General features: G+C 41.3%; 1 protein-coding gene across 1 annotated transcript in view; it reads right to left on the reverse strand.

Moving 5' to 3' along the window:
* The window catches only part of AKAP13 (A-kinase anchoring protein 13), a 148185-nt gene extending 123590 nt beyond the window's left edge, over nucleotides 1-24595 (reverse strand). The window contains exons 1-2 of the mRNA XM_080351176.1: nucleotides 24061-24595; nucleotides 7998-8145 (exon numbers count right to left, since the gene is read on the reverse strand). Of these exons, the coding sequence (XP_080207302.1) occupies nucleotides 7998-8145; nucleotides 24061-24093 (181 nt within the window). The 5' untranslated portion in view covers nucleotides 24094-24595. The remainder of the gene's footprint in view (nucleotides 1-7997; nucleotides 8146-24060) is intronic.
* Nucleotides 24596-25120: the final 525 nt, after the last annotated feature.

A 25120-nucleotide genomic window follows, 5' to 3' on the forward strand; every position in this document is an offset into this window, starting at 1 on the left:
CAGTAAAAGACTCCTTGATAGCATGAGAAAAGTTAAAGCTTTGATTTTGTTTTTCAAACTATTTTCTGTCTATTCCCTTAAGAACCCCACCTGCAAAGAGACCTAAAACAGGGCTACTCTGCCAGAAAGCCAGTGGACTTTCAGGGCTGAAGCAGGAGGCAAATGTGGCCCATGAGAAGCACTTTGGGACAGTCATTTCCTTGTCATGAAGCCAAACTACTCTTCTGTGGGACACAAAAGCTCCTCTGTCATAACAGCAACTAGAGAAACCTCAGTCAAGACGCGTGGCCTCCTTAAACAGGTACATCATGGATGTGCACAAAGTTCCCTTCGATGGAGCATATGTGAAACACCAGACCCAAAATTAAGCAAAGCAACAGACAGCAGTGTTCAAGGCAAAGGAAGGTGACAAACAGGCCATGTCCTGATCTGCAGCCAACGATAGTTCTCTTGAAGATCCCACAGATAACTAATACCTCCTTGAAAGGGAAGTGACAGAGCTGACGATCCATTTTCCTCTAACAGGATCAAAGAAGCATTCTGCTAAACCCTGGGGAATGTTCTTCGAAAGGGCAACCGCTCGCAAGGCTTTGATGTTCTCCTTCCCTACATCTGAGAAGATGTCAGACTCGGGGGGGTAAGAATCTGGGACAGGTTCTGACTTTTGGCAAACAGTTCAAACGAAAGAGGAGCCAGTAAGTAACGAGCGTGGCCAATATTGAAAAGATTGCTCAAGAGGTCTCGGTCCCCCTGCTTTGAAACCGCTACAGGAACAATGTAAGCAAACACGTCCCCAATACATGAGCCTTATGCAGGAACCATCGTTGGGGCAATGCTTCTCTCCACATCAAAGATTGTTGTTTTCTTCGCCTAGACTAATATCTGAACTTCAACAGCCCTTTTCCCCAGAGGATGAGCAAAAGTGAGCTAAGCTTTCTGGCACTCTCAGGAGACAAGTGGTTATCATCTGTAAAACAAGCCCAAATCTGTTTTTATGAGATTAAGTAACATGTCCAAGATCACAAAGAGCTCCAGGCAATGCCAGAACAGACGCTATTGCTCTCCACCATCTCTTTTTCAGCTGGTCTTTCTCCTAATACGGGTTAAGTACCAAGTCATGTGCTTTGCAAGCATTAGGACATTTGACTATCAACTGCTGTAACTCCCTTGGACACCTTCCCCAGAAGTGCAACAAAAAGCTTCTGACTCACTGAAAAGGTGAAAAAAACCCTGGGTGCGTCAGGAAGAGCAATGAGCCTATTTATAGCCGATTTGTAAAAGTTTGCATTTTGGTAGGCTGAAAACGCACGTAACTGAATAAATCACACACATGAGCGCACCTGCAGAAGGGAATAGAAATCTCCGTGCCTTACAATGCGACCAGGTTCATGATACTGCCCAGCACCCCTCCTGACTGCCTTCAGTCTTCTGCGGAAAACAGGTCCTTCGGCCAAAATAACAATGAAAACCAAATGATGCAATACTGGACACCTCCACACTAGTATCAGCTGGTGGTATTCTAGTTCGAATTTTAGCTCTGTTGACAAACACATTTGTTCTACCTTGCTGACATCTCAGCCTGCACAGAATAACTTTGTATGTATAGCTAGGCTTTACTTCTTCAGACTTCTTTTCTTTTTGCCAAAGTATGAAATTAGGTCATTTATGCTGGCCTAACTGTGATAAAAGTCAAATAATCTACCCCTTAATTCTTCCAGCATTTTATCCCATTTATCCTTATGCTCCTCAGCTACTTTAAATTTAGCCTGGAAACAATCCAGTACTTGGAGTTATTTCGAGAAGTGCCAACATTTTACAGGAAAAATACAGAAATGAAAAACAATTACTTCCGTCTGTGCATAGATGGATGCAATGACTGCTGCTGCTGTGATAAAGTAAATTCCTCATCTTCACGTAAAACCACTCTTCAAAAATTATTTAAAACCAGACAACTCTTCAACTAAAGAATTCCTTACTGGGCCACTTACTGAAACTTGCTCTGGGCAACAGATAGGAACAAAAAATGAAGAACACAGAGTTCTGGTGTCTCTGTCCTTATCTCTGAAGAGATGAGATGCATCAGTATGATAGCACTGCCTCCTCTACACAATAACAAGGCAAAACAATGAGCAGAAGGTGGAGATTTATGAGCTGTGGGTAATTAGTAGACAAGTTAATGTACAGCCTTAGACCTGGTCATCTAATTGGCACCTGTGTCTGTGATCTGCCGTGTGGTTAAAATGGCAGCAGCAAAGCTCTTCTTGTTAAACAAGGCACACATGGAGACAAAACACCCCTAAACAGAGCTTTACTAAAACATGATTTCATTTCCTACTCCTCTAAAAGTGGAAATCCTGTCCAAACCTCCTATTTTCAGAATTCATATTTGTTTTATCAAACAATGGGCCCCCAGCCTGGGTGGCTATTTAAAGTCCTTCTGGAAGCACATGTTTGGGTTTGCCTGGTAGGTGACTAAGGACTCCAGCGTTAATTGAATCCTCCAAGTTACCACGATGGGGTTGGGTTGAAAGAAGTCTTAAGAAGTGATTTAAGCAGGCCAGGAACACTAGACAACAAACGTGGCGAACCTCATGGAGTGTCTTGGATTTGCATCCACGAGATGTTGCCATCTGGTGGCTCTATAGACAGGGAAGCCAAGGGATCTCCTGTGCTGCTTTTCTGCTTCAGAAATCACAAGTTCTGATTCCGAAAATCAGAGCCCACATTTGAAGTGCATTTGTGTGATTTACACAGTTACTGTATTCACTCTCGCAACACAGAAAACCTTATGAAATACATAGGCACAGTACCAGTAACAGACAGGAGCTTTTGTTTTTCCTTTTAAACCCTTGACTATTAATATGGAGAGTGAAGAAAGATTTTTCTAAGGTCCTTTATACTGCAGATGCCCTAAAATCTATAGAAGTTTAAGACCCCACACATTACACCATAAATAATTTCAATAGAGATTCAATCACTTTTTCCTGTGACTGATGTCATCTACAACTGGCATCATTTCCTTTTAATTACACTGCCTAGAGGAATTAAGTACACCAAAGAAGATGGACTGCAAAAAGTCTTCTTGGCTATGCTGTTCTATTCTATTTTAGGGGGTTTTTTTGTTTCATAATTAAGAGTATTTTCAAATCCACAACTGGTACTGCCAAGTGGTCATTTGTTATGCAACTTGTTTACCCTTTTGGTCTACCAGTACAAAGATTGTGTTTCATGAAATATAGCTTTTTCTATGAAAAGTTGTTTCCTAGGGGAAAACACAGTCTGTGGTAAAAGAGAATAAAGCATGAACATATGCAAACAATTTCACAATAAAATAAAAGTTTGAAATGAAGATATTTCCAAGCTAATTGAAATTTTAGTCTATCCTCTTAACTCGCAGGAAAAGAAGTAGAGGAAAAAATAACCTGAGTAGTACAGGAATTAAGAACAAGTAAAAGACCAAACCTACTTCTCCACTGTAGCTTAAGCACAGAGAACGCTCCCTGTGGGTCAAGGCATTTGGAGTAAATAGGAGCATTTCAGCCCTATAGAAACTGCAGCAGCCAGCTACCAGCAGAAACTCAGTCTTTCAGGTCCTTTTTGTGCCTCTAATTTTGCCCTTCCTCCCCATACAAGAATCCCACACCTTCTGAGATCAACCAACGAGAAAAAGTGGTTTAGGTATTACAGAGCAAAGGCTCAGAGAGGTACAACACATTTCAAAGCTACACACAAAGGCAACTACATCTCACAAAATTACTTTATTTATTGTTTCAGTGACTCAGCTTATCAATGGGGTATTCCTTACCCTTCACTTAATTCGTGTCCAATAACGCAGCCATTACCATGAGGACACACAACCTGCGCCAGATGCACCACACAAACACTACAGCTCCCAGCACACCAGGTCATTCTGTGAGCTTGTTCTCCCCAAATCTGCCTGAGAGCTCCCCAATGCCAAGATGCCTCCACTGCCTATGGCAGGCTGTGCTCAGGGCTTTTGGCTCACACGGACAGGGATGAGGTTGCTCCTTCTTTTGTTGGTTTGTTTGCCCGATCATGATTTGAGGCTTTTCATTATAAGATTTATTTTTTTTCCCATGCAGGGAAAAAGCTGCTCTAGCAGCAGAGGCAAGTGACGAGGCTGTTGTCTTGCAGTTAAGTTTAACCTGCCTGCTTTAACGCTGACTTTCTACACCACCATGTGGCATCTGCTTGGCCATTCAATGTCTCAGTTACCCTCCCTGTTCTGCAGAGATGCTGGGAAGAAAGAAATATATTAAAGATTATGACAGTGTCAGTTACTACCGTAATGACTTGCTAAAAAGCTCAGTTTATGATCAACACTAAGTAGGATGAGCATCCATGGCATAAGTGGACACATCCGTCCCCAACAGCACAATTTCAGCAGCAATAACAGTTTAGCTACAGCAGCAGAGCTGCCATAATCTCTCTGCATCCTTCCCTGCTCGACCTTTGGTATTTTCTTAATACCCAAATGCCAGCAACGAAGCTTTTGCAACTAATGATATCCAAACTAGAGCAACACCCACTGCCACAGCATCCTCTCCTGCCATGCAAATAGACCTTAAGATGGGAATTGATTGATGAGACAGTGTTTAAAATTGTTCTGCAGAACTACAGGGTGCCTCTGGTACCAAGGAAAACTTCTTCAGTTACAGAGAAATTGAACCAGATCATTTAGAAATAGAAAAATTTTAACAGAGACAGTAAAGCAATATTTACATAAGGTTTTGGTACTTTTTCACCAAGACAAACAGAAACTTAGTTGGAGGACATAACCCACTTTGTCCTTAAGCTGGCAAAAGAACCCCTGGGAGCACACAAAGCATCATCTGCTGCCTAATGCCTTGTAACTCAGTAGCTTACTCTGAGACTTCAAGTTATGACAGATCAGCTCAGATGAGAATCTGTTTCTTACAAGGAGAAATTATTTCCCTTAAATTCATAACACAGTCAATAGTGGGGCAGTATAACCACCCCAGCCCATCCGAACCTTCAGAGTAAGTGCAAAAGTAAAAGTAGTATCTCGCCCTTGGAGTGACTTCAGAATCTACATTTAACCACAACTTCAGGTAAAATAAAGCCGGTCCCATAAACTTACAATCAGAAACCCTTTATTTTATTATGCACAGAAATAAAAGCATATATTTGAACAGCACTGTTAACAATATATATTCAGTGCTTAAGGCTGATGATAAGGGCAGCATAAGAAAGAGGCAAATTGCTCTAGTAATTATATAAAATGCAGCAGTTATTTGACTCTGCAATTGTAAGCTTTTACTTCGGCAAAGTCTTTCAAGGTTATAGAGAATTTTCACGCGTAGTGAGAATTCAGAAGTTATTATGACATTCTCTATTTCCATTCCATTTTATTTAATTTCTCACCTAAAAACACCTTAAAGTTGTTGAGATTTTTGTAATAAATGGGATTTTCTCTCAAAGCTTTGCTAAAACATCCTACTTAATTTTGGCAGCAGATGTAATCAAATCACTTCTCTTTCAGTTTTTTGTATGCCTTCATACACCACCCAAGTCAAGAAAAAGAAATTAAAATCTGGTTTTGTTTTTACATTAGCCTTAACTGAATTATGGTCACCCCAGCCCCTGATGGACTTCATCTGAATTCCCCTGGGGACTATATGAAAGGACAGACTTGGGACGAGGATGAGAGAAGAGCCTCCAAGCCCAGAAGGGAGCAGAGGAGGTTCAAACGAGGCTGGTGGAAGGGACCAGTTTGCTCACGAATTAATCAACCCTTCTCCATCCACCTGCGATGTCCCCATGGAGTTGTTGTCCTTCCAGGGATGTGCAACACATCTGGCATTGCAGGGACAAATGAAGGATGCTCAAAGCTGGGAGTAAAGGACGAGATTTTGGTTAAAAGCTGTTTGCAAGAGTTTCCTTGTAGAGCGCTTGCAAAGTGCCCGAGCCTGGATGTTTGAACAAGGGCTGGTCTCTCACACAGTGTCTCTTGTTCATGGCTAATCCTGCAGCGAGGTCAAATAACGCCAGCTCTGAGTCACCACAACCATCTCCAAGGCAACTGGCCGAATATACAGTGTAAACACAGGATTACAGATTCACTGTTGAGTTCAGGAAGGAGGAGGAGGAGGAGGAAGAAGAGCTGGGCTGAAATAAGTCATGCTCTTATTGAAATCAGAGTGCTCCGTGATGAAGCAACACTGGACAAATGCATCAGTGGCAGTGGAAGAAATGAAGAAATCCTTTTCTCCCACTTTGCTTCTCCTCAGCACCCCCTTCACAACTAAACTGTTCTTTTTTTTCCCTCAAGTTGTTTCTCCAAAATGAGGTACAAGCACAACAGATGGAGTTCTCCCAATGGTTCCTTACATCCAAGATGTCACTTTTTCCCTCACATCATGGCCCTGGACAGTGCTACCTGGCAGGAACGAGACTACCTTTCTGAAAGGTCCATTAAATCTTTGCCTGATCCAAGCTGTATTTTGGGACAGCACCCATCCCTATGTAATATTCCATGCCACAAGATCACGATTCTACGGGGTCAAAAAAAAGCCCATTATAACTAAAACAACAACTGAGAGCAATTTTCTCCTTTCCCTTTGAATTAAGAGCAGATTTCCCAGTGACAAAACAAGTCCCAGGGAGCCCTCCCCAGTGACTCAGGTACATTTGGGGCTGGCAGAGCCCACAGCATCATCCTGGGTACCACCAGGCAGCCACTGCCCCAGCCACATCCACCGCTGCTCTGAGGACATCAGAGGCAGCAGTGACAGGAAAACATCGCTCCTGCTTGGAAATCCCATCAAGTGTGCTGGTTCCAGCGTGGGCTGAAGGGGAACACTGAAGCTTTTCAGTTCTTTTCTTGGCCATGCAGCCGCGGTCCCGAGGAGGAGGTGAGGTCACTGCTAGCGGGGCTGGCAGAGCCCTGCGCCCGTCACACAAAAACAGGGAAGGAGCCACCTCTTCTCTCTCCTCTGTGAGCAAATCAGCACTAACCTAATTGATTGCACAGGGCTCCAGTTGTCAGTAATTGTAAAAAGACTTGGCTTCCCAAGCCGTTTGAACAACCCAAACAGCACAAACAGAGGAGGAAATGAAAAAATACCGTGGCCAAATCTTAGCTACTCATTCCCAGGAGGAAAAACTCCTTAGCCCAAATTTTACTTGATGTGCATCTCTCATAAAACAATACTTATGAGAAAGATAAAGAGGCAAACCCAATAAATGCACTTGACCACTTAAACTATACTCTGTATAGTGAAAATGTCAGGCGTTTTTCTCACACTAGCATCAAAGTGCTGCATAGCAACAAGTCAAATTGAAAGGTTAATGGTAAGGACTGATGCCTGGACCATGCTAATTCCCACGGTCCTGAAGTCACCGAAAGAAAACGTTGCGCTGATTTGTTTGTTAATGGCATGAAAGCTTAACAAGAGTGGTGGGCTTTAATGTGAAAAACCGCCCCATCTGAACCGGCTGTGCTGGAGGGACAGCAACAAGCACCGTATCTTGCCTGCCATCGCAAAAACTTCAGAAACTCTGTGTTGGCTTTGATCAGCATGGCAGAATTTTGGGGAAAAGGGCTGTATTTCACCAGGACCACCACAATGAACCTCAGGGAGTTAAGTAGATCCTAAGTGTAGCTAGAACTTACAACATTGCTTGGACAACAGCATCTCTAACCTTGCAAACGTGTCTTCTGTTATCTTGCTCACGTTCAAAAGCTTTTTGCTATGTATGAATACAACTGTGTATTTTCTTCATTAGAATCTCACAGTCACACGTTAAATAATTGCAATCTCAGAGCACATGATTGTAGAGAAATCAAGCAAGAAATTTTTAAAAGGCAAAAGCGGTCATGCGAGCCGCACGTTCTACTCTCGATTAAAGTGTAAATGAGGAAAAAGATGACCAACAAAACAAGCATTACATTTAGGTCCGCTTGAATTAACTAAATTTCATAGACTGATATACAAAGAAAGGCAATTGTTTACCAGGAGAAATCGTCTCCAGACTCCCAGGATTAATTTTTCTTGTGCTTGTGCAGTGTTGGACAGTTGACCCGGTGAAGACTAAGTAAAAAACTACATCATCTTCAACTTGATCTTCCTCAGTCAGCTGCACTGTAATAACAGAGTCACCCTAGGGAAAAGGAAATAAAAAAAAATAAAGGTTAGGTTTATATTTGCAAGAACTACATTACATAAAATAAAACTTCTCTACCTCCAAGGCTCCTGCTTCCCATTCATACACTCCCTTCACACGACTCTGGGCCCATCCCAATTTTCAGATATGCAAGTCATCCTTAGCATGCCTTTTAGCATCACAGCCAGCCAACCAGCTAGGAAGTATGTTGAGCACAACTCTGGGAAGAGATATATAGACATCTCAAAGGTATATTCAAAACACCAACTTAATATGGTGAAGTCATGCCAAGCCTGACAAACATGAGTACATATCCCACACACGATTTCTTTTATACACACATACACATATTACCCACATATACTTAGCTAAAAACAAAACAAGGATAACAGCCTAAAGTTGCCTCCATCTTCATAAGCTTTAACCAGCTAATTCCCCAATTCTTGCCTGAATGTTCACACATCCCCCTGCCAAGCTGGCCACTGTGTTGATAGTTCTAGTGTAATCAATTTAATCACTGAATGCATCTCTGATCCTCAATCCATAAAGACACAAAAATATGAAAGGTTCATATCCGCTGAGAATTTTTCCACCTTCCTTTCAAAAAAATCCCCAACCTGTGTCTGTACAGACGGAGGTAGCTTTTCTCACTCAGCATCCATAAGCTCATGCCTTGGTGAAATGCTCTGTACATTATCAAAACCAACTTCAGGCCCCGAAAAGAATGTGTTTTGATCTGCTCGTTGAACGCTCCTGCTTAGTTTTAAGGAGGCTTTTGTTTCAGTATCGCAGCATGTTCTATCATTTTGCTAATCTCTTCTATCAGCAAAAATTATGTTAATAAAAGGCACACATTATCATCATTAACCCAGCACAGGATACAGTAAATGCACCTGCAATTCATACAGCTGCACAGGCAACAACAGGACCAACATCCACCAACTTCAGTTTTCCATGGGGAAGGGAAAACAGAGAAGAAGGATGCTTTGCAGCTACTACAGCACTAAGTGAAGCACGTTCATTTATCTGCCCAAAGAATTACATAAACTATGAGACACTGAGAACAACAGACTGTGAAGTGACCTTCTGCCCCTTTTCTATCAAGATCAAAACCAGTTGGATGTCCCAGTTTTACACTGCAGCTGCACCAGCCAGCTCTCTGCCCCCACCCCACTGAGCATATGGTTAAGGCTGCAAATCTGGAAAGGATATTTTTAGTATTATTATTATTACTATTTTTGCAGATTATGTAATTGTAATTTGCATATCCAATAGAAAACGCATGTTAGTTCATTTAAAACCTTCTCCTATTGCAGAAAAAAACCTGGACTTCCAAGTCTCCCATATACTCGTGTGCATTAGCATCACTTCCCACGCTCCATCTCACTTCTCTCCCCGCTTTCCCTCATCCCAGCTCCTTTTACACCCCAGCACAGTCTCCTTCTCCCAAGTTCATGTCCAGTTCTCTTCTTCTGATCTGGCCCGATTTGTCCCTCTTGCCAGGGGCAGGACTGCACCTTGTTTTGATAGAAACAAGGTTTTGCAGTGCAGTACACAACCTGCCCCTGGTCTTAAAAACATATGGGTCAGACTTATAACACACTGGAAAGCAAACCATGAATTCACAAAAAAATAAATGGAGCACTGAGACTAGTTTGCATTTCCAGAGGTTGCAGAGTTACACTTGAGGAAGGTCTCACATGATAATATCAGACCAGACTTCCAGCTGGGGATAAAAGAACCATGTAGCAAAAGTATATATTGTATATAGCCAGTGTTAAAATAAAAACAGGTGCAAAAAGAAATAAATCAAGCTTTAAATTCAAGCATGACCAGTTCACATGCTGAGTTGAAAACTAAATATTCCATTTCAAGCAAATGGATCCAGTTTTGAGCGGATGTTCAAAAAAACAAAAGCTGGAGTTTGAACCTACAAACCCTTTGTGCTTTGATTTTTATATCCGTCTTTGTTCAAACGGTTCCTCCCTTAGGGCATGAACATACAAAATACTTAAATGGACTTAAAATGAAGGTGACATTTCAGGACGCTCATCAACAGGACTGATAGTTTAAAGTCGTAACCGTTAAAGGAATTTTTTTAAAAAATGAAGCATAGTTAGTTCGAATGCATGTGAGAAGACACCTGTCTATCCACGTGAAACAGTCAGTTCCATTTCAAGGAAAAGCAATTTAATTTGCAGCATTATTGCAAAAGGTAATGGGTATATTTAGTTATTGATAAAAAATGTGTAAATACATGTAAGGAGGCTCAACACCAGAGGGGGTCCACATAACTTGAAATCTGTCTAAGCCTGGACTTAAATCAAGATGGCTGAACATTTCATATAGATACATGAACTTCGAGTGTGGAAAAGTCTGACCTAATTTCAAAGGTGGTTCCACTTTGGGAGGTGGTTAGACCAGATGACCTCCAGTGGTCCTATCCAGCCACAATTATTCTATTTATATGTAAATTCAGTTCTTGTTTAAGTCTAGGGGAAGCACAAATTATCATCAGCTGATATCAACTGGAAAGGCTCTTCAGCTGTGTCTAAGTAGCACTTTATGGCAGGATAGTCACCACCACCCTGCTCTTTGCTCCTCTTCTAAAGGACCCTCCAGCAAAAGACCAAAGGGGAACACACAATATCCTGAACGTAATAACTGAGCTTGCCTTTTTTCTTTTTTAATTGAAGTTTTAAGTTGTGTCCAAATATCTTCAGCACAATTGAGAGCATGTGTGCTTCAGGTTTCTTACAGGTGTCTAAGCTACCTCTGGGCTGTTCTGTGTATGCTACAGCTCACCGTGCACGATGGGATCCGAGATCCCAGATAGAAAAGAGCAAAGCACCTTCAATGCACGTCTTTACTTCCCAGTTATTAACAATTTTGTTGTCTGCTACCAATTTCAATTTGGTTTTTAAAAGTTACATTGAAACAACTTATTTATTTGAAAAGCAAATAAATAACGCACAGAATGAACCCCTCTTTTTCAAGCATGTTTGGAGTTAAAGAAAATCCATTACAAATGCAGCCAACCCGTACAGAAGACTTTCCAACAGTACCATTGCATTCAGCCTCCAAAAACATTTTAATTGAAGTATGTTTACCTTTATTCATTTAATGTTGTCCAAAAAATGTCATCTGTTCAGTATCACTGCCACACAAGGTGGTTATTATAACCCCGCTTTCATCCCAAATGGCTAGAAATGGGAGGCCAGCCTGCCAATATCCCTTTGGTGAAAGTACAGGCAGATCAAAGCCGTTCTCCGGAATGCTCCAACAAATAAGAATAATTTAATTTCAAAACTAGTTTGGATCGACTAATATTTACTTGGCTTAACGCCCATTGGAAATGAAAACATTCCATTTTGGTCCGTTCATGAAAGAGGTCGCCCTCTCCCTTCGTTCGGATCTGAAAATCTCTGGTTTCAGACAGCTGTAATGGGATGCAAAAAAGGTGGATGTGGCTCTTTCCTCTGAATATATTCCTTTTGTCAAACCAAAGGGAGAAAGCAGAAGGCCTGCCTCAGCAAGGGATGGGTTTAAAGCCATTACCTTAGACTTGAACCTACTATAAAACAATTCAGAAAGTAATTTTAGTGTGGCACATCTCTGAACCTTTGGCTTAGAAAGGCAGCAGAAATATAATTATCTCTGAAAAGGCTCAAATACTGTTATTATGTCTAAAAACCAAAACTAGATAGACGATGCACCTGTTTGTCAGCATATTTCCACCTTTTAGGTATTTGTTTTTCCAGTGCTGGATTTATAAAGGCACAGGGATTGCGTGTAGACAAAGTACAAGCAACTTCGAGTAATCATTTCTTCTTCCTCAGACTTGGTTTCCATGTCTGTAAAAATTATTTACTTTCAAAGGATTGTTTTTAATAGATTACTTCAGCAATATTTGGAAGTGACAATGAAGCAAACAACACCTCTAAGCTCAAAAGGATAAAGATCACTTATATAGCTGAAAAACACTATCCACTTTCCAAAAATAAATAATTGTTTTAAGCACGTGAAGACGTCTTTCTTTTCCACTTCAGGTTCTGGAAATCTTTCTGGTTTTGCAGAACTGGGACCATAGGGGCAGTTCCAGCAAATAAAGAATTCAAGATGAAAACCAGGAGTAGAGCTGGCCAGGGGCATTTTCCCTGAGGGATATCGGCTCTGCCAGCAACAGGTACATTTCTCTACAACGGATGATGAAGGGAAAAATATCCTTATCATGCTGGCTAACAAAGTTTAAAGTTGTGAAGCTGTATTTTTATAGCTGAAGCATGTGATTTCTAAGCTGGCTTTCCCCCCATGGTTCATACTGGGAATTCTGAAGTACGTTATCTAACCCACTAACCACCCACTCTGACTTCCACACACGCAGAGTCTAAAAATACTTATGAAAATGAAGCATGTGTTAGATAGCAATACTAAAGCACTCAAGCATTACTTTAGCATTCTGTTTTTAATGAGAAAACACTAACAACTAGTAACCCTGAATTTGTTCTTTGCAGAAAAGCAAAATTGCTGCTGATGACCATTGCTACCTCCAGCTGTTTTTTCATGCAGGTAAAGCCCAGCCAGTCATGGAAAGTCCATGTGTTAGAAAGCTTAGAGAGGCACATACAAGGAAAGAAACCTTCCTTCCAATATATTTCCTTTTAAAGAGCTGTTGTAGACTTCAGCGTTACGATGCTTTATTAAAGGGGCTGGATTAGGTGCTGGATTACATGAGTAAACGTAACCTGCCACTGCAACGAATTTTGTTTTGTTTCCACTATTCATGCCATGAATCAGATTCTTCTTGGGTCAATGCTTATTACATTGTGTTAGGACACAAAAAGAGAAACATGCTTTTGAAACAGATTATTTTTTCCCCCTTTTGGGAAACTCTAAACAGCTCCCAAGAGAGCTGCACTGTACCCAGGAGGACAGCACAAAATCACAGCTGTGGTTTCTTCCCCCTCCTTCAAGGAATTCAGGCTTACTGGTACCTTTATTTATCCATTTTTAGATGGAGCTGGATTTGCTGTTACCCCAGCTAGTGAATGACACAGAGTACACAGGATCAGGCTGTAATTACAGCAGGATGCAAGTCCTTTCACATTCCTGCGCTTTGAGTTTCCCCATCAATGAAATGGGAACACACTGAGTATTTTTCACCCAAATTGTGTTGAAAGGAAAACCTGTCTTTTCAATCATATGACATTTTCTTTGGAAAGTGCACAGGACCGACAATAGTTAAGTTAGACAAAATCAAAAGGAAAGTTGAGACTATTCCACCTCAAATTGAAAACTGTAGAATACCTGAAATCAGCTGAAGGATGGAAGAGGCAACTTTAGAAAATGTAGCCAAAATCATCCCACAAGAAAAAAAAAAGTAAAATATAATTTTTTAGATGCTCTATGATCCATTACAATCTACCTCTGCCAGTACACAACAGCTAAACCTTTGCTCCCAGCCAGTGTCCATGTCTCGGATGAGTATCCTGGAAAATCCTTCCCATCTAAAGTTACCAGAGGTTGGTACAAACATGTTCTTAACCCCCTGGAGAACCACACCTGGAAAGGACATCGGCAGCACATGGGACACACTGACATCTCCAAGCAGAACACAAGACCAGGTACAGCTGCATGGGCTCCTGATTGCAGAAGAGTTTGGGCAACACTTTTTAGAGCAAACATGACAGTGCTCTTGTCTCCTGGAATAACCCTTCTGATTGAGAAAGGACTGGATCTCAGTTTTCCCAGGTCTAAGTGCTCCAGCTGGTCAGACGCAACACAGGCACCAAGCACTATCACAGCTGGCTCATAAAACCAAGGGGAAAAATATAACCTACATCCAGCAAACTCTTCCAGGCTGCTATTCCAGTTAACAGAAGATGAGCAGCTCAGCCCAGAGGAGTGAAATCTGAGGACAGGTCATACCCACAAAGCATCCAGCTGAATTCCCTTCCCTTTCTGCCTTCGCATGGCGCAAGTTTGTAATGGCACCTCAATCTTGAATGCATTTTTCCTCTTGGGAACAACATTAAGGCCTGGATGTTGCTTCCTGGTGCTGCAATGATGCTATTTGGAACATCCAGCCCTTTCTGTGTATGTGGCCACTTACTCTGCAAGCTCCCAGTACACATATATAAAAGGAACAGACCAAAGGACATGGTCAGAGTTATCTGTTACGGCAAGATAACAGCAGTCAATACAGTCACCCTCAGTTTCACCAGTACATATTGACTCAGAGGAGCATCTAATAGAAAAAAACAAAACAAAAGATCAAAAGCAGTTTATTCTGCAGAACTTCCAGTCCCCAGAAACAAAGGTAGGGCTGTGAAATCTGTCTGAACACGAGCGGCTCGAGAAATCCCTCCTCGCCTGGAGACATCCCCCTTGATAAAGGCAGTGACCTGGGTCAGGAGCATGGAGAAAGATGGATGTTGTTCAGCTGGAGTGTTGCAACCTCCTGCAGATAAAGCCTCCAGGGAGAGACTCCAGTAATAAACAGAATGGCAAGCTGCCAAGTTTGGGGTAGATTTGGGTCCTTTTTCATAGTCAATGACTTAAAACTTCTTGGTCTTAAAGAAGCATGAAGCAAAGAGAAGTTTTTTTCTTGTTTTCTTAAAATAAATAACTTCTTTAAAATCACAAGGGAAGACAACAAGCATTACTACAATGTTAAAAAACAAAACAAAACAAAAAGTCCAACTCCAAACCTAGCTTTGTTTGCCATCTAAATTAACAGCATTGCTATAATTTCTGTTAGCGAAGGGTTTCAGGTTAACAGAACAAATAGTGAGCCATTCTGTGATAAGAAACGCAGGTCTTTGCAATGCAGTCTCTTACTCTCATGAAAATAAAACTGCGGACCATAATGTCTTGCCCACAGGTCACCAAAAGAGCAGAATAATGGCACAAGTTTTTCTGCCAGCCCACAGAGCAACTCAAGGTGGTACCTTCTATATTTCATTAACGCTGCACTAAACTAAGGGATCTCCTCTTCCAGTGCTGGCCACAAAGCCATGACCGAAACACTGACATGTATGTTAAGTAAATTTCTTCTCTCCACCACTTTCTTCCCTCCAAGGTGAGAAAGAATCTGGTCCAAACATAAGTTCCGCTTAGCATGCTGATGGATAAAAGATTGACACAGGAAAGTAGGGATACAGAGTCAAGAGACCACTTCTTTAAAACTCTTTGGGTAAAAGGAATATGTGGCAAAACATGGACATCTATGAGAGCCCAGAACTGTTGCCTCCAGGCTGAAGCTGGCTCCCACTGATCCATCCTGAGTGCACCCTGTGCTAAGAACACACCATGGACAGCCTTGACTTCCCTGTCTGCAGGAGCAGCATCATTACAGCTGATTTATTAACACAATCTCACAGTCAGTCCAGGTGTCTAATCCTGCAGCAGGGTTTATTCGCAAAGAGATAAATGGTTTGTGGAGAGCAAGGGGTGGAGTTCCTCTTCTGAACCCGTGTGAGCAACACAAACTCCTGCAGAAATGGGTACACTTGAAGAAATCTGCTATGAGTAGCCCAGTTCCTTTGACAGAGCATGTCTCTGTCAGTCTACAAATCAATCAGCACAGAGATGAATCTTTATTGAGTGTCAAGATGCTATTATAAGTATTACACACATATTAATCCAGGCAGCTTGAAGGAGATCTCTACAGACTGCCAACAGAAAATCCATCAAAGTAACAGGATCTCGTTAGTGCTGAAAGAGACATGATTTATCTCCACGGGTACATCTTCATGACATACCGCTTTGCTATACGGAGCCAGGCAAGTTATTAGATTGGGCTGTTAATAGCTGATTTAGCTGTATCAGTGCCTTAGCACGGGGCTCCACGTGCTCTGTTGCGCTTATGTTACCAACACTATTCAGAGCGTGCGTAGTGCATCTCCTTGGTGCCACACGATGCTGTTCAGACAGCCTGCACACAGCCAAACAGCCAAGGTCACTTCTACTAATTCTTAGCGCACAGGAAGACATGATAAAATCAACAACAAAATTAACAGCACAATGGCAACAATCAAAGTCAAGGAGAAAAACAGAGGAAAAGCGCCATTCAACCATTTGTGCTACATGTAAACATCTAGGGAAGAACTGCTATAATTTTACTGTTTGGGTGAAATTGGCAGCATAGTGAAGAAAATATTATTTAATTTTCCATTTATTTGGGTGGCTTTGTGTTAGCCAGATCATTCATTTAAAACATTGTGTGCTCGCTGTCCTCAGTTATCATGGCCTGTACTACCAGAATCAGCACCTACTGACAGTGACCCCAAACCCTCCACCACAAGTCCCACACAGCTCTGGTACAGAGCACGGGGTATGTGGGTACACAAGCAATAATACATTGGGGGTTGGCCTCTAAACGATGCAAATGTCCATATAATGCCATCACATGAACATGAAGACAAGATAAAAGGGGAAATTCTATGTCCGAATATCTCCTCCAGTACCAGGCGGTTTCCACACAAGTGTTAATCTTACTATTAGAGGTTTTTTTCAGAAATTGTGGAAACTACTACAATCAGTTCCTATAAAACACGCTCAAATTGATGGGAGTCTTGCTCTCATCTTATCCTAAAGCCTCTTCTGTCCATCACACTGTTAGAACTGAACCAGTTAATTTTATTACCAGCTGCCTGAGTGAGATTGATAGTATTTCCTACTAATTACTCACATAGCAATCACAACAAAATAGTTGTGCTTGTGAGAACTAGCAGGCAGTTTGAATGTATTTAGTGACTAACAGAAATTCAGCTATTCTCCTGGCTCCAGAGAGATGGGGAGAGTCACAGTTCCTGGAAGATAAAGTACATATGATGACACAACCTTGTGTTCACTGGAGAATTTTCACAAAGAGCTTTGATGTGTCTTGAAGAAAAAAAAAATCAGGTTTGAATGCTAACATCCAAAGGCATCAGAAAATAGAAGGATGGTGTTTTCCTGATGTTTCAGCCTCCTCTACAGTACAGCAAAACCCTCAAAGAGACAGAGCTCAAGAGTATGTTCCAGAGCACTCCTTTTCCTGCCAGCTGCAAAATATCCCCACCAGTCTTTAAATATTTCACAACTACAGTACTCAGAGCTACTGTAACGACTGAGGTACTTTTTAAAGTGACATTTTTGCCATTAGAGAATAGAAACCATTATAACCGTTATCTTACCAAAGAAGTACCCCCCGCAACCACAACTTCTCGAAGATGAAATTTTAGCAATGCTTAAAAGAAACACTTGGAAGCAAAGATACAAACACAGGCGATCCTGTGAATGTGTCCTGCAACAGAACTGCCACTTGATGGCAGTGCACAGCATCGATCTTTGCGCAGAACAATCAATCTCAGGTTATTTTCCACTTAAGCACAATATGGAATTGCTTTACTGAGCAAGGCAGAGGACAAACATTTGCATAGATACAGCATGGAGCACAACGTTCAGAAGCAGACAAGAGGCACTGCAGGTAGAATCCAGGAGATTTGGGAGGTTATTTGAAAACATCATGTCTTCATCAAATCTTTAAGATCCCTTCCAACCCAAACCATTCTATGATACTATAACCACCGTTTAGTGAGGAAACTATTTTGCCTGCAGAATGAAAGCAGAACTAGACAAGTTGAAATGTGCTTCTCTCAAATAAAATCAGTTTATTCAGGTGCCTCAACCAACTTTCTTAAAATCAAGAAGCAGGTTCTTCCACAAGCAAATATTTTATTTGTAAAAGGTGCTCAGAGGCCTTCCACTCATTCATTATTCAAAGACATTTTGAAGGTGGGGCAGAAAACTGGTTTGTCATTAAGAAGAAATCAAGTACACAACAAATAAAAGACAAGAGGTTTATCAGATCCTCTCAGCACAGAGCTGAACTCAACATCAAGGCTGGTTCTTCTCTTTGCCTAAGGAGCTTGATGGAAAGTAAGACAGGGCTTCTGTATAGTGATTTTTGTGAGAAATTCCCACATAAAAAGCATGCGAGGTATGTTCTACTGTTTCTGCTGGACTGACCTCAGATACTTAGGCATCCCAGTGCCCTTTGTCACCATAGATCCCACTAAGCAAACAACTTCAGAGTTAGTAGAAAAGTAACTAACCCACAGCTGCTAGCCTCATGACAACATTTTACTGTAGGATTATAAAGGTATTTCATTTTGTCCTTTTGTCCCTTCGGTAGAGATTTCTGAAGATCATTAATTATCTGGCAGACAATAGTGCATAAGTCACACCTGAGAAGGTTTCGGGGACGGTAAGAAGCCGGCTGCCAGGCAGACGTGTCTGCACAGCACCACGGGCACGGGGAACCACAGCACTTGGGACAGACACTGCTGCCACAAGCCTCAAGCTCTCTGCATTTTTTCATGAATCCTTATTTATTCAGAAGTGTTTTGTTTTTCTTAAAACACAGACATCAGATATTATCACAACTGGGTTTTTTTTCAGGAATAGACAGTGCACTTAAGTAGGACATAATTCTGGGTGAAATATGGAAGTGGGAGAAAAACATTATAAGCATGATCCTTTCTCCCATTTTAGATTAAAGCAGGGCACACTAGGAAATCTACAGGAGTAGCTAATTCATTAAGAGAAGAGAGGACCTACTTTACCCAAAACCCAGGTTATATTAAGAGAGGGTCAATGCATTCTTTCTGAGGCTTTTGAAGTTCATACTTCACTAAGGTGCATGGCATCTTGGCTTGGAAGTGGAACCTCTCATCTCTATCAAAACTCTCCTTGAGAAACTCTGCAGGTTACACAGCTCGTAAGTGGCAGTTTATACAAGAGGCTCCATCCACAGACCTGATTAAAGACCGAAGTCAACAGGAGCATTTTTATCAATTAAGTATTTGCCCTCCCATGCAATCACCAGTTATGACACATTTGGGTTTGTCACTCCAAATAACGTGGGCACACCTTAGACAAACCATGCAGAGGAGGAGTACTGTGATTTAAAACAAGTTTGTTCCTTTTAATCAAAAAGGAAAAAGGAAAAAAGTCTGCAGTGATACATCACCCTTCTTCAGCTGCTAATCTTTTCCATTTCACACCCACTGATCATTATCACCATGAAAAAAACATTCTGGTCTTAAAGGCAGATCTAAGGCTACAGCCTTGGTAGTAATGAAGATGACACTTAATGCTTCCCAACTTGTTTCCTGCAGGTCCTTTTCCAACACATTCATACCCATTACTGCTCTCAGGTTATTCTTCTAAAAAAAAAATAAATTCCAAAACAAATCACCTTGATTTCAGAGGGGCAGGAGATGCGACTGGGTTAGAAAAATAATCCATATAGTTACAAAGATCCTATAGCTAGCAGAGGCTGAAATTGGAAGCCATGCAGGTCACTTTTGAAGTAAGAGTTTTCAGGACACTGTATGCAGCTGAAGACTCGACCTTGATCATTCACTCACATGCACTCTGCATTTATTAAAGTTTGATTAGAAATAAGGACACAGCTTGTGATCCTTGATCCTTTTGTAATTAAATCTCCTGCTGAATACTCTGCTGGAATCTCAATTAATGATAAAACTTATAAAAAGATCAACACTTCACCTTTACAAAGCTCTTTCCCATTTTCTTTCTCTTGCCTGGATGCTAGCAACTGCTCAGTTTAAGCTAAGTGACTAATTATTTCACTTATAAACAGAGAACTTAATGAATTATCACAACAATAAGAATGTCACTTAATAATAAAACTCCAGTTTTCAGAGTATTGCTTAACCCTTTCTTTCCTCCCCACACACCCCTTGATGATCTGGATATTTCAATAACACATTGACAATAGCTAGGAAGTACCTTGCAACACTGAAGTTAAAATTTTGACTTTTGTTGGTAGATAGATGCAACTGTTATAAAGGTGATGATCAGTGACATCACTGCAAGTATTTAACCAAAACAAAACTGAATCTCCTGACTTCCCACCTCCCATCAACCAAAGACTTGTGCAACCCTCCCAATACAACCCAGTCCTGCCAGCAAATGGAACAATTCGGTCCTTCAGCTTTGAGACCCTGGGCTTCCCGAGCACAAAGCCCCAGGTCGATCAGAAATAAGGTTTGAAACACTGTTCTTTATCCACTATGCTGCACCCGATAAGAGTTCCCATATCAACAGGACAGCACTGAAATACAAAAATAACATGGGGTAAAGCCAGTTTCAGATTTAATCCAGTATAGAATAGAATATCCACAGCTGCACCAAAGCCCAGGTGAAACATCATCTATATGATTATACACTGGGACGAAAACAACCCATGAAAACAGTACCAACAGAAATCAGATACACTCGATCCAGCCATGTGACAGTTGCTTTTTGTAACTTTGACTCACGCTAGTCAAAAAAAGCTGGGAGATAAATCTCATTCTCTGTTAAAACCCACCCCATGCTATGCTGATTATGGTTCTGGAGACCACATCTGCATTAAAGTCAAGTTTGTATCACAACATTGAAGACCACTGCTGTAATACAGAGAACTCGAACCTTCATCATCACAGTTATTTGAACCACAGAAGACCTTGCCAATTACTTCCCCGCTCCACTACCCCACTTCTTCAGGACATCATAAGCAGCAAGGCAGCAGCTCACATTAGTACCCCACTGAGATACCCAGGGAAGGAGGAAGCGGGTTTGAACGGTTTTATTTCGAATTCACACCATGATATTAAGACAAGGACTCTGCAAAGCAACACTGCCTTTTATAAAGGCAATTCCCAGTTGACAGTGGTACAGATGGAACAGCTGCTTGACCTAAAGCCTGTTTAAGCATCAGCATTAACGGTATCACACCACGGTGAACCTTCCCCGTGCTATATTGAGGAACACTTGGCTGCTCTATCTCTCCTGGCATGAGATGCTCTGCCCCATGACTGCTCAGCTGTGAGCAGCACCACGCTCCAGGGCCAGGAGAGGTTGTTAAACGGCTTTAGGAGCAGGTACCAAACAGCTCTAGGTGAGAGATACGATGCTCTGGGTGGACCAACGCAACAAGCCAGGGGCTGTTTGTTTGCAGGGAAAGGCTGAGCTCTTGTCCCAGTCCAAACCTGCAGCAATACACGGCTTAGCTCCAGTTCCTGGCAGCCTCATTAACCAGGGAACAGTCAGGCAATGCTTAAATGAGACAGACTTGTTTAATCACAGAAACAACACTCATAATTATTAAAACTACAGGACACGTTTTCCACCTTATCTCTTAATAATTACACTTATAAGGGCCAGTAGTCTCATCGTTAAAGGCTGTGACCTCCTAGTGGTCACAAGCTCTGCAGAGGCAGGATACCTGATTTTTACAGAAGAGGCAAATAAAAGTCCAAATAGCCAAAAGAAGGTATCAAGAAAGATACAGCAGGTGATTTACTATTTGTATACACGGACTTGAATAATACAAGAATCTCTATCCCTGCACTAGTGCGTATGTGGATGTATCGTCTTTTCCATCACCCACAAAATTTTGGTCCCAAGTACACCAAACATCTCAGGCTCCCAAAACACTTTTCATAATTGTAAGGTATTAATCTGGGCAACCTGGTAATTATCAGATAGAACAAAATGTGCTCTAGCTCTCTAAATGGCTTCCGGGAACTGAACTGGAGACATCAATTTTTACTGTCTCCTTCTAAAAGGAGCTCAATAATGCTGCCGATGATAAAAACAACTACCAAAGGAGCTTTCAGGATGAAACTCATGCAAGATTTAAAAAAAAGTAATAAGCAAAATTAAGTAATCTTGAATCTAAACTACTGGCTTAGAAGTGGAAGTGTGTAAAGGGTGCAATACAAAGGTGTCAGGAATGAAAGGGTGAAATTCGGGGGAAGTAATTTTCCCTAAGAGCAGACAGACACAGGGAGATCCCCTGACATGTCTGTATTGCCTGTTATTTGCAGTCATTTACTTCACAGATATGAAATTAATTACGGAGGAATTCACAGGATAGTGTTCTCTTTACTTGAAAACAAGCTCAAGGAAGCTACATGCAGAAAACAGGAGTCGACAACACTGTAAAGAAGGTACCTGGGGTGAGGTTTGGTATTTACCTACCAATGGCCAGGCCACAAGATTGTTGTGTCTGCCTTTTGAAAAATAAAAATACCAGGAAGATACATTTTTCTTTATATTTGCTCACACCTAACAACTCTCAGATGAGCTGAGCTGTCAGTTAACAGCACATGGAAAACAAAACTGATCTTAAAATATACAAAGCATTTACACAGAGAGCAAACAAGACGACTAAATATTGACTTTTCAAGGTCCTTGAGTTTCTCTTTTTGTTCCCCCTCCACCTCTTCCTTAATTGATCAAAATTTGTTTGTTTTGAAAGGGAGATGATTTGTGTATACACCTGGCCAGGGGAGGAGGAAGAGAGAAAAGAGAATCACTGATGTATTAATAATGTTGTCATCAACTTATTTGCATGGCAAAGAAACACTATATGGAGTGCCATATAATCATAATTTTACACTGGGCTACATTTGACCTCAGCCCAGTACTCACTATCACGTGAGGACGAGAGCTCTTAAGTATACCACTCCAGTATTACATATTAAATATAAACTCACATAAAATGGTGGGAAAATAGACTAAGTCAGAAGATAAGACTGGGAAAACAAAGCCACCAGATTAGCTAAGTCATACACTGTTCACAAGATATGAGGGTAACTTTATCCTGCTTTCTACCATTCATGTGTTTCTACATCACATATTTGCAGGTAAGTTTCATTCTTTTTCAATGTGTCATAATTTTCAATTAAGTTTCTTCAAAGTCAAGGTGCCTTCAGTTAGGTTTGTGATTTATCAAATTTCAGGGAACATTTAATTTCACAGTAATACTGAAAATGGTGGTATATTCCAGGAGAGCCATTCTCCCAAAGTCAGGTCACACCATGTAGTGTTTTAATCTTGCTTCAAGCACAAGACTTAGTACAGCAAGTAGAGAATAAATTCCAATACAAACTTCCAGCTGGTAATTAAAAGTAGGCAAAATCTAAAAGTTTCCATGGCATTAAAGGTCAATACGATCCATTATTTACAGCACACACTTTCCAAGAGACAGGTCTATCACCAGCTCTAATTGTTTCTCCTTCCTTCTCCTTAAAAGCCACATTTGTGAGCAATTTTCCCTCCAGATTTTCCATCCTTGCATCCAGCTGCATCCGCATAGCGAGGTCTGTGGGTAGGACCACAAGCACAGGATGGTTTCAGCAGCAGACCCTGCTCTCAGCGCAGCAAGGCAGCACGGACAGCAAACGGTCACAAAACCTGGCTAGCAGCTTTGGCACAAATTTAACACACATGCATACACCCTCGCAAACCCACGGCTAATTTGACAGTCCCCATGTTCTGCAACAAAGCTGCTATTCAGAAACAAGAGGAAGCTCGTTCCTTATTAAGGGAGTCGTGGAGGTTACGAGCTGGCGGGAGGCTGACGTCAACCCTGCCCGGCTGCAGCCGCCGCGGCACAGCTGAGCCCTCCGCTGCTTCCAGCTCCTCCCTGCCACGTTTAAAGCTCCAACCAGAAAAATATTACCACAGTGGGCAAGCACTGCACACCGGGATGCCCTATTTTTTGCATTTTCCACACAAGCAATTTCTTCTTACCATCTTACCCCTCCCAACTCATGGAGTCGCAAGAGCACAGCCATGCGCTTTGGGAGGCAAAAAATAAAAGCAAGGGGATGCCCGCATGGTGACAGCATTATGTGTCTCAAACCTTCTGCACAATTTTCTGCTGGAAAGACAGAGGAGATCTGTGACTTACCTGAGCGTTACCACTGAGCATTTGCAATGGAATTAACACAATAATGTCTTTTGGGGAGCAAAGAGAAAAGGAGCAGCATCTCCAAGAAGGGTGGTGGGAAGCACATTATGTGAATAGTAGGAGAAGAATAAAAACTGTTTGAATTTTGTACTCACATATAATGGAGCTTGCTGTGGATTAAGTTTCATGACCTCGGAACACTGAAAGAAAAAAGACAAGTTTAAAAAAATATTTTTGATAAAATTTTAGATATTCCTTATAAACTGCTTTAGCACCCATACGTTACTTTTCCCAATAGTCACTTTTATATAACAATTTTCTGTTTTCTTTCTTTTGGATCAACAAGGATCTGTCAATGTGTGGGGTTTTTTTTTTTTGTTTGGTTTGGTTGTGGTTTTTTTGTTTGTTTCTATTTTTGTATTTATGCTCACATTAAGGAAAAACGACTAAAATGATTGGTAGGGCAAAGCACACCCCATCTGAGCCATCAGCAATGTTGGCACTGAGGATATCCCAAGTGAAACTTGCTTCCCCTTCATGTCCATCTCAGTTCATCTTTCCTCCCAGCAACACTCCTTCTAATCTGTTTTTTACGACAGTTATCAATACTTAATAGCTACCTGTCCACCAATTCCCCTACTCCTACCCACAAACTGTTTGTAAAAATTCGTAGTTCTCTGCAGTGCTGGAGAATACCCGTTACTCTGGTGAATACTACTTTGTTCAAGTTAATCTGTTGCAATATTTTCCCCATTCCACAGGGTTGTTTGTTCAAGAAAGATTTTCAAAACTACAGAAAAATCAAACTAAGAAAAATGCTCCTTGCAAAGCTGAGAGAAAACTTAGAGAATAGATAACGCTCACAATTCTGCATCAGCATTTTGCATAGTCAGAAATTACCATTACTTGTCCTACCAAGGTGATTTTAGTCAAAAAAGGTTCTTCTTCCAGGTTTGTTCCTGGAATTTCTATATAACCTGGTGAAAATTATTTGCATTGAGCTTCAAATCAGTTGAACCAGAATTTCACCTTCATTAGTTTCTCCATTGCAGTAGAAAACAGTCAGCCTAAACAAAATCTGTAAGTTGGCATTTAACGTGTGTATTAAGAGTCCATGATCCTAAGATGAAGGAATGCAAAACAATTAAAAATGGAATTTCTGCTGTTGCTCATGTCTGCAGTACTTGCAGCGCTCTGCAAATACTTCAAACCCTA

The sequence above is a fragment of the Nesoenas mayeri genome (genome assembly GCF_963082525.1).
Source record: "Nesoenas mayeri genome assembly, chromosome: 11".
Lineage (NCBI taxonomy): Eukaryota > Metazoa > Chordata > Aves > Columbiformes > Columbidae > Nesoenas > Nesoenas mayeri.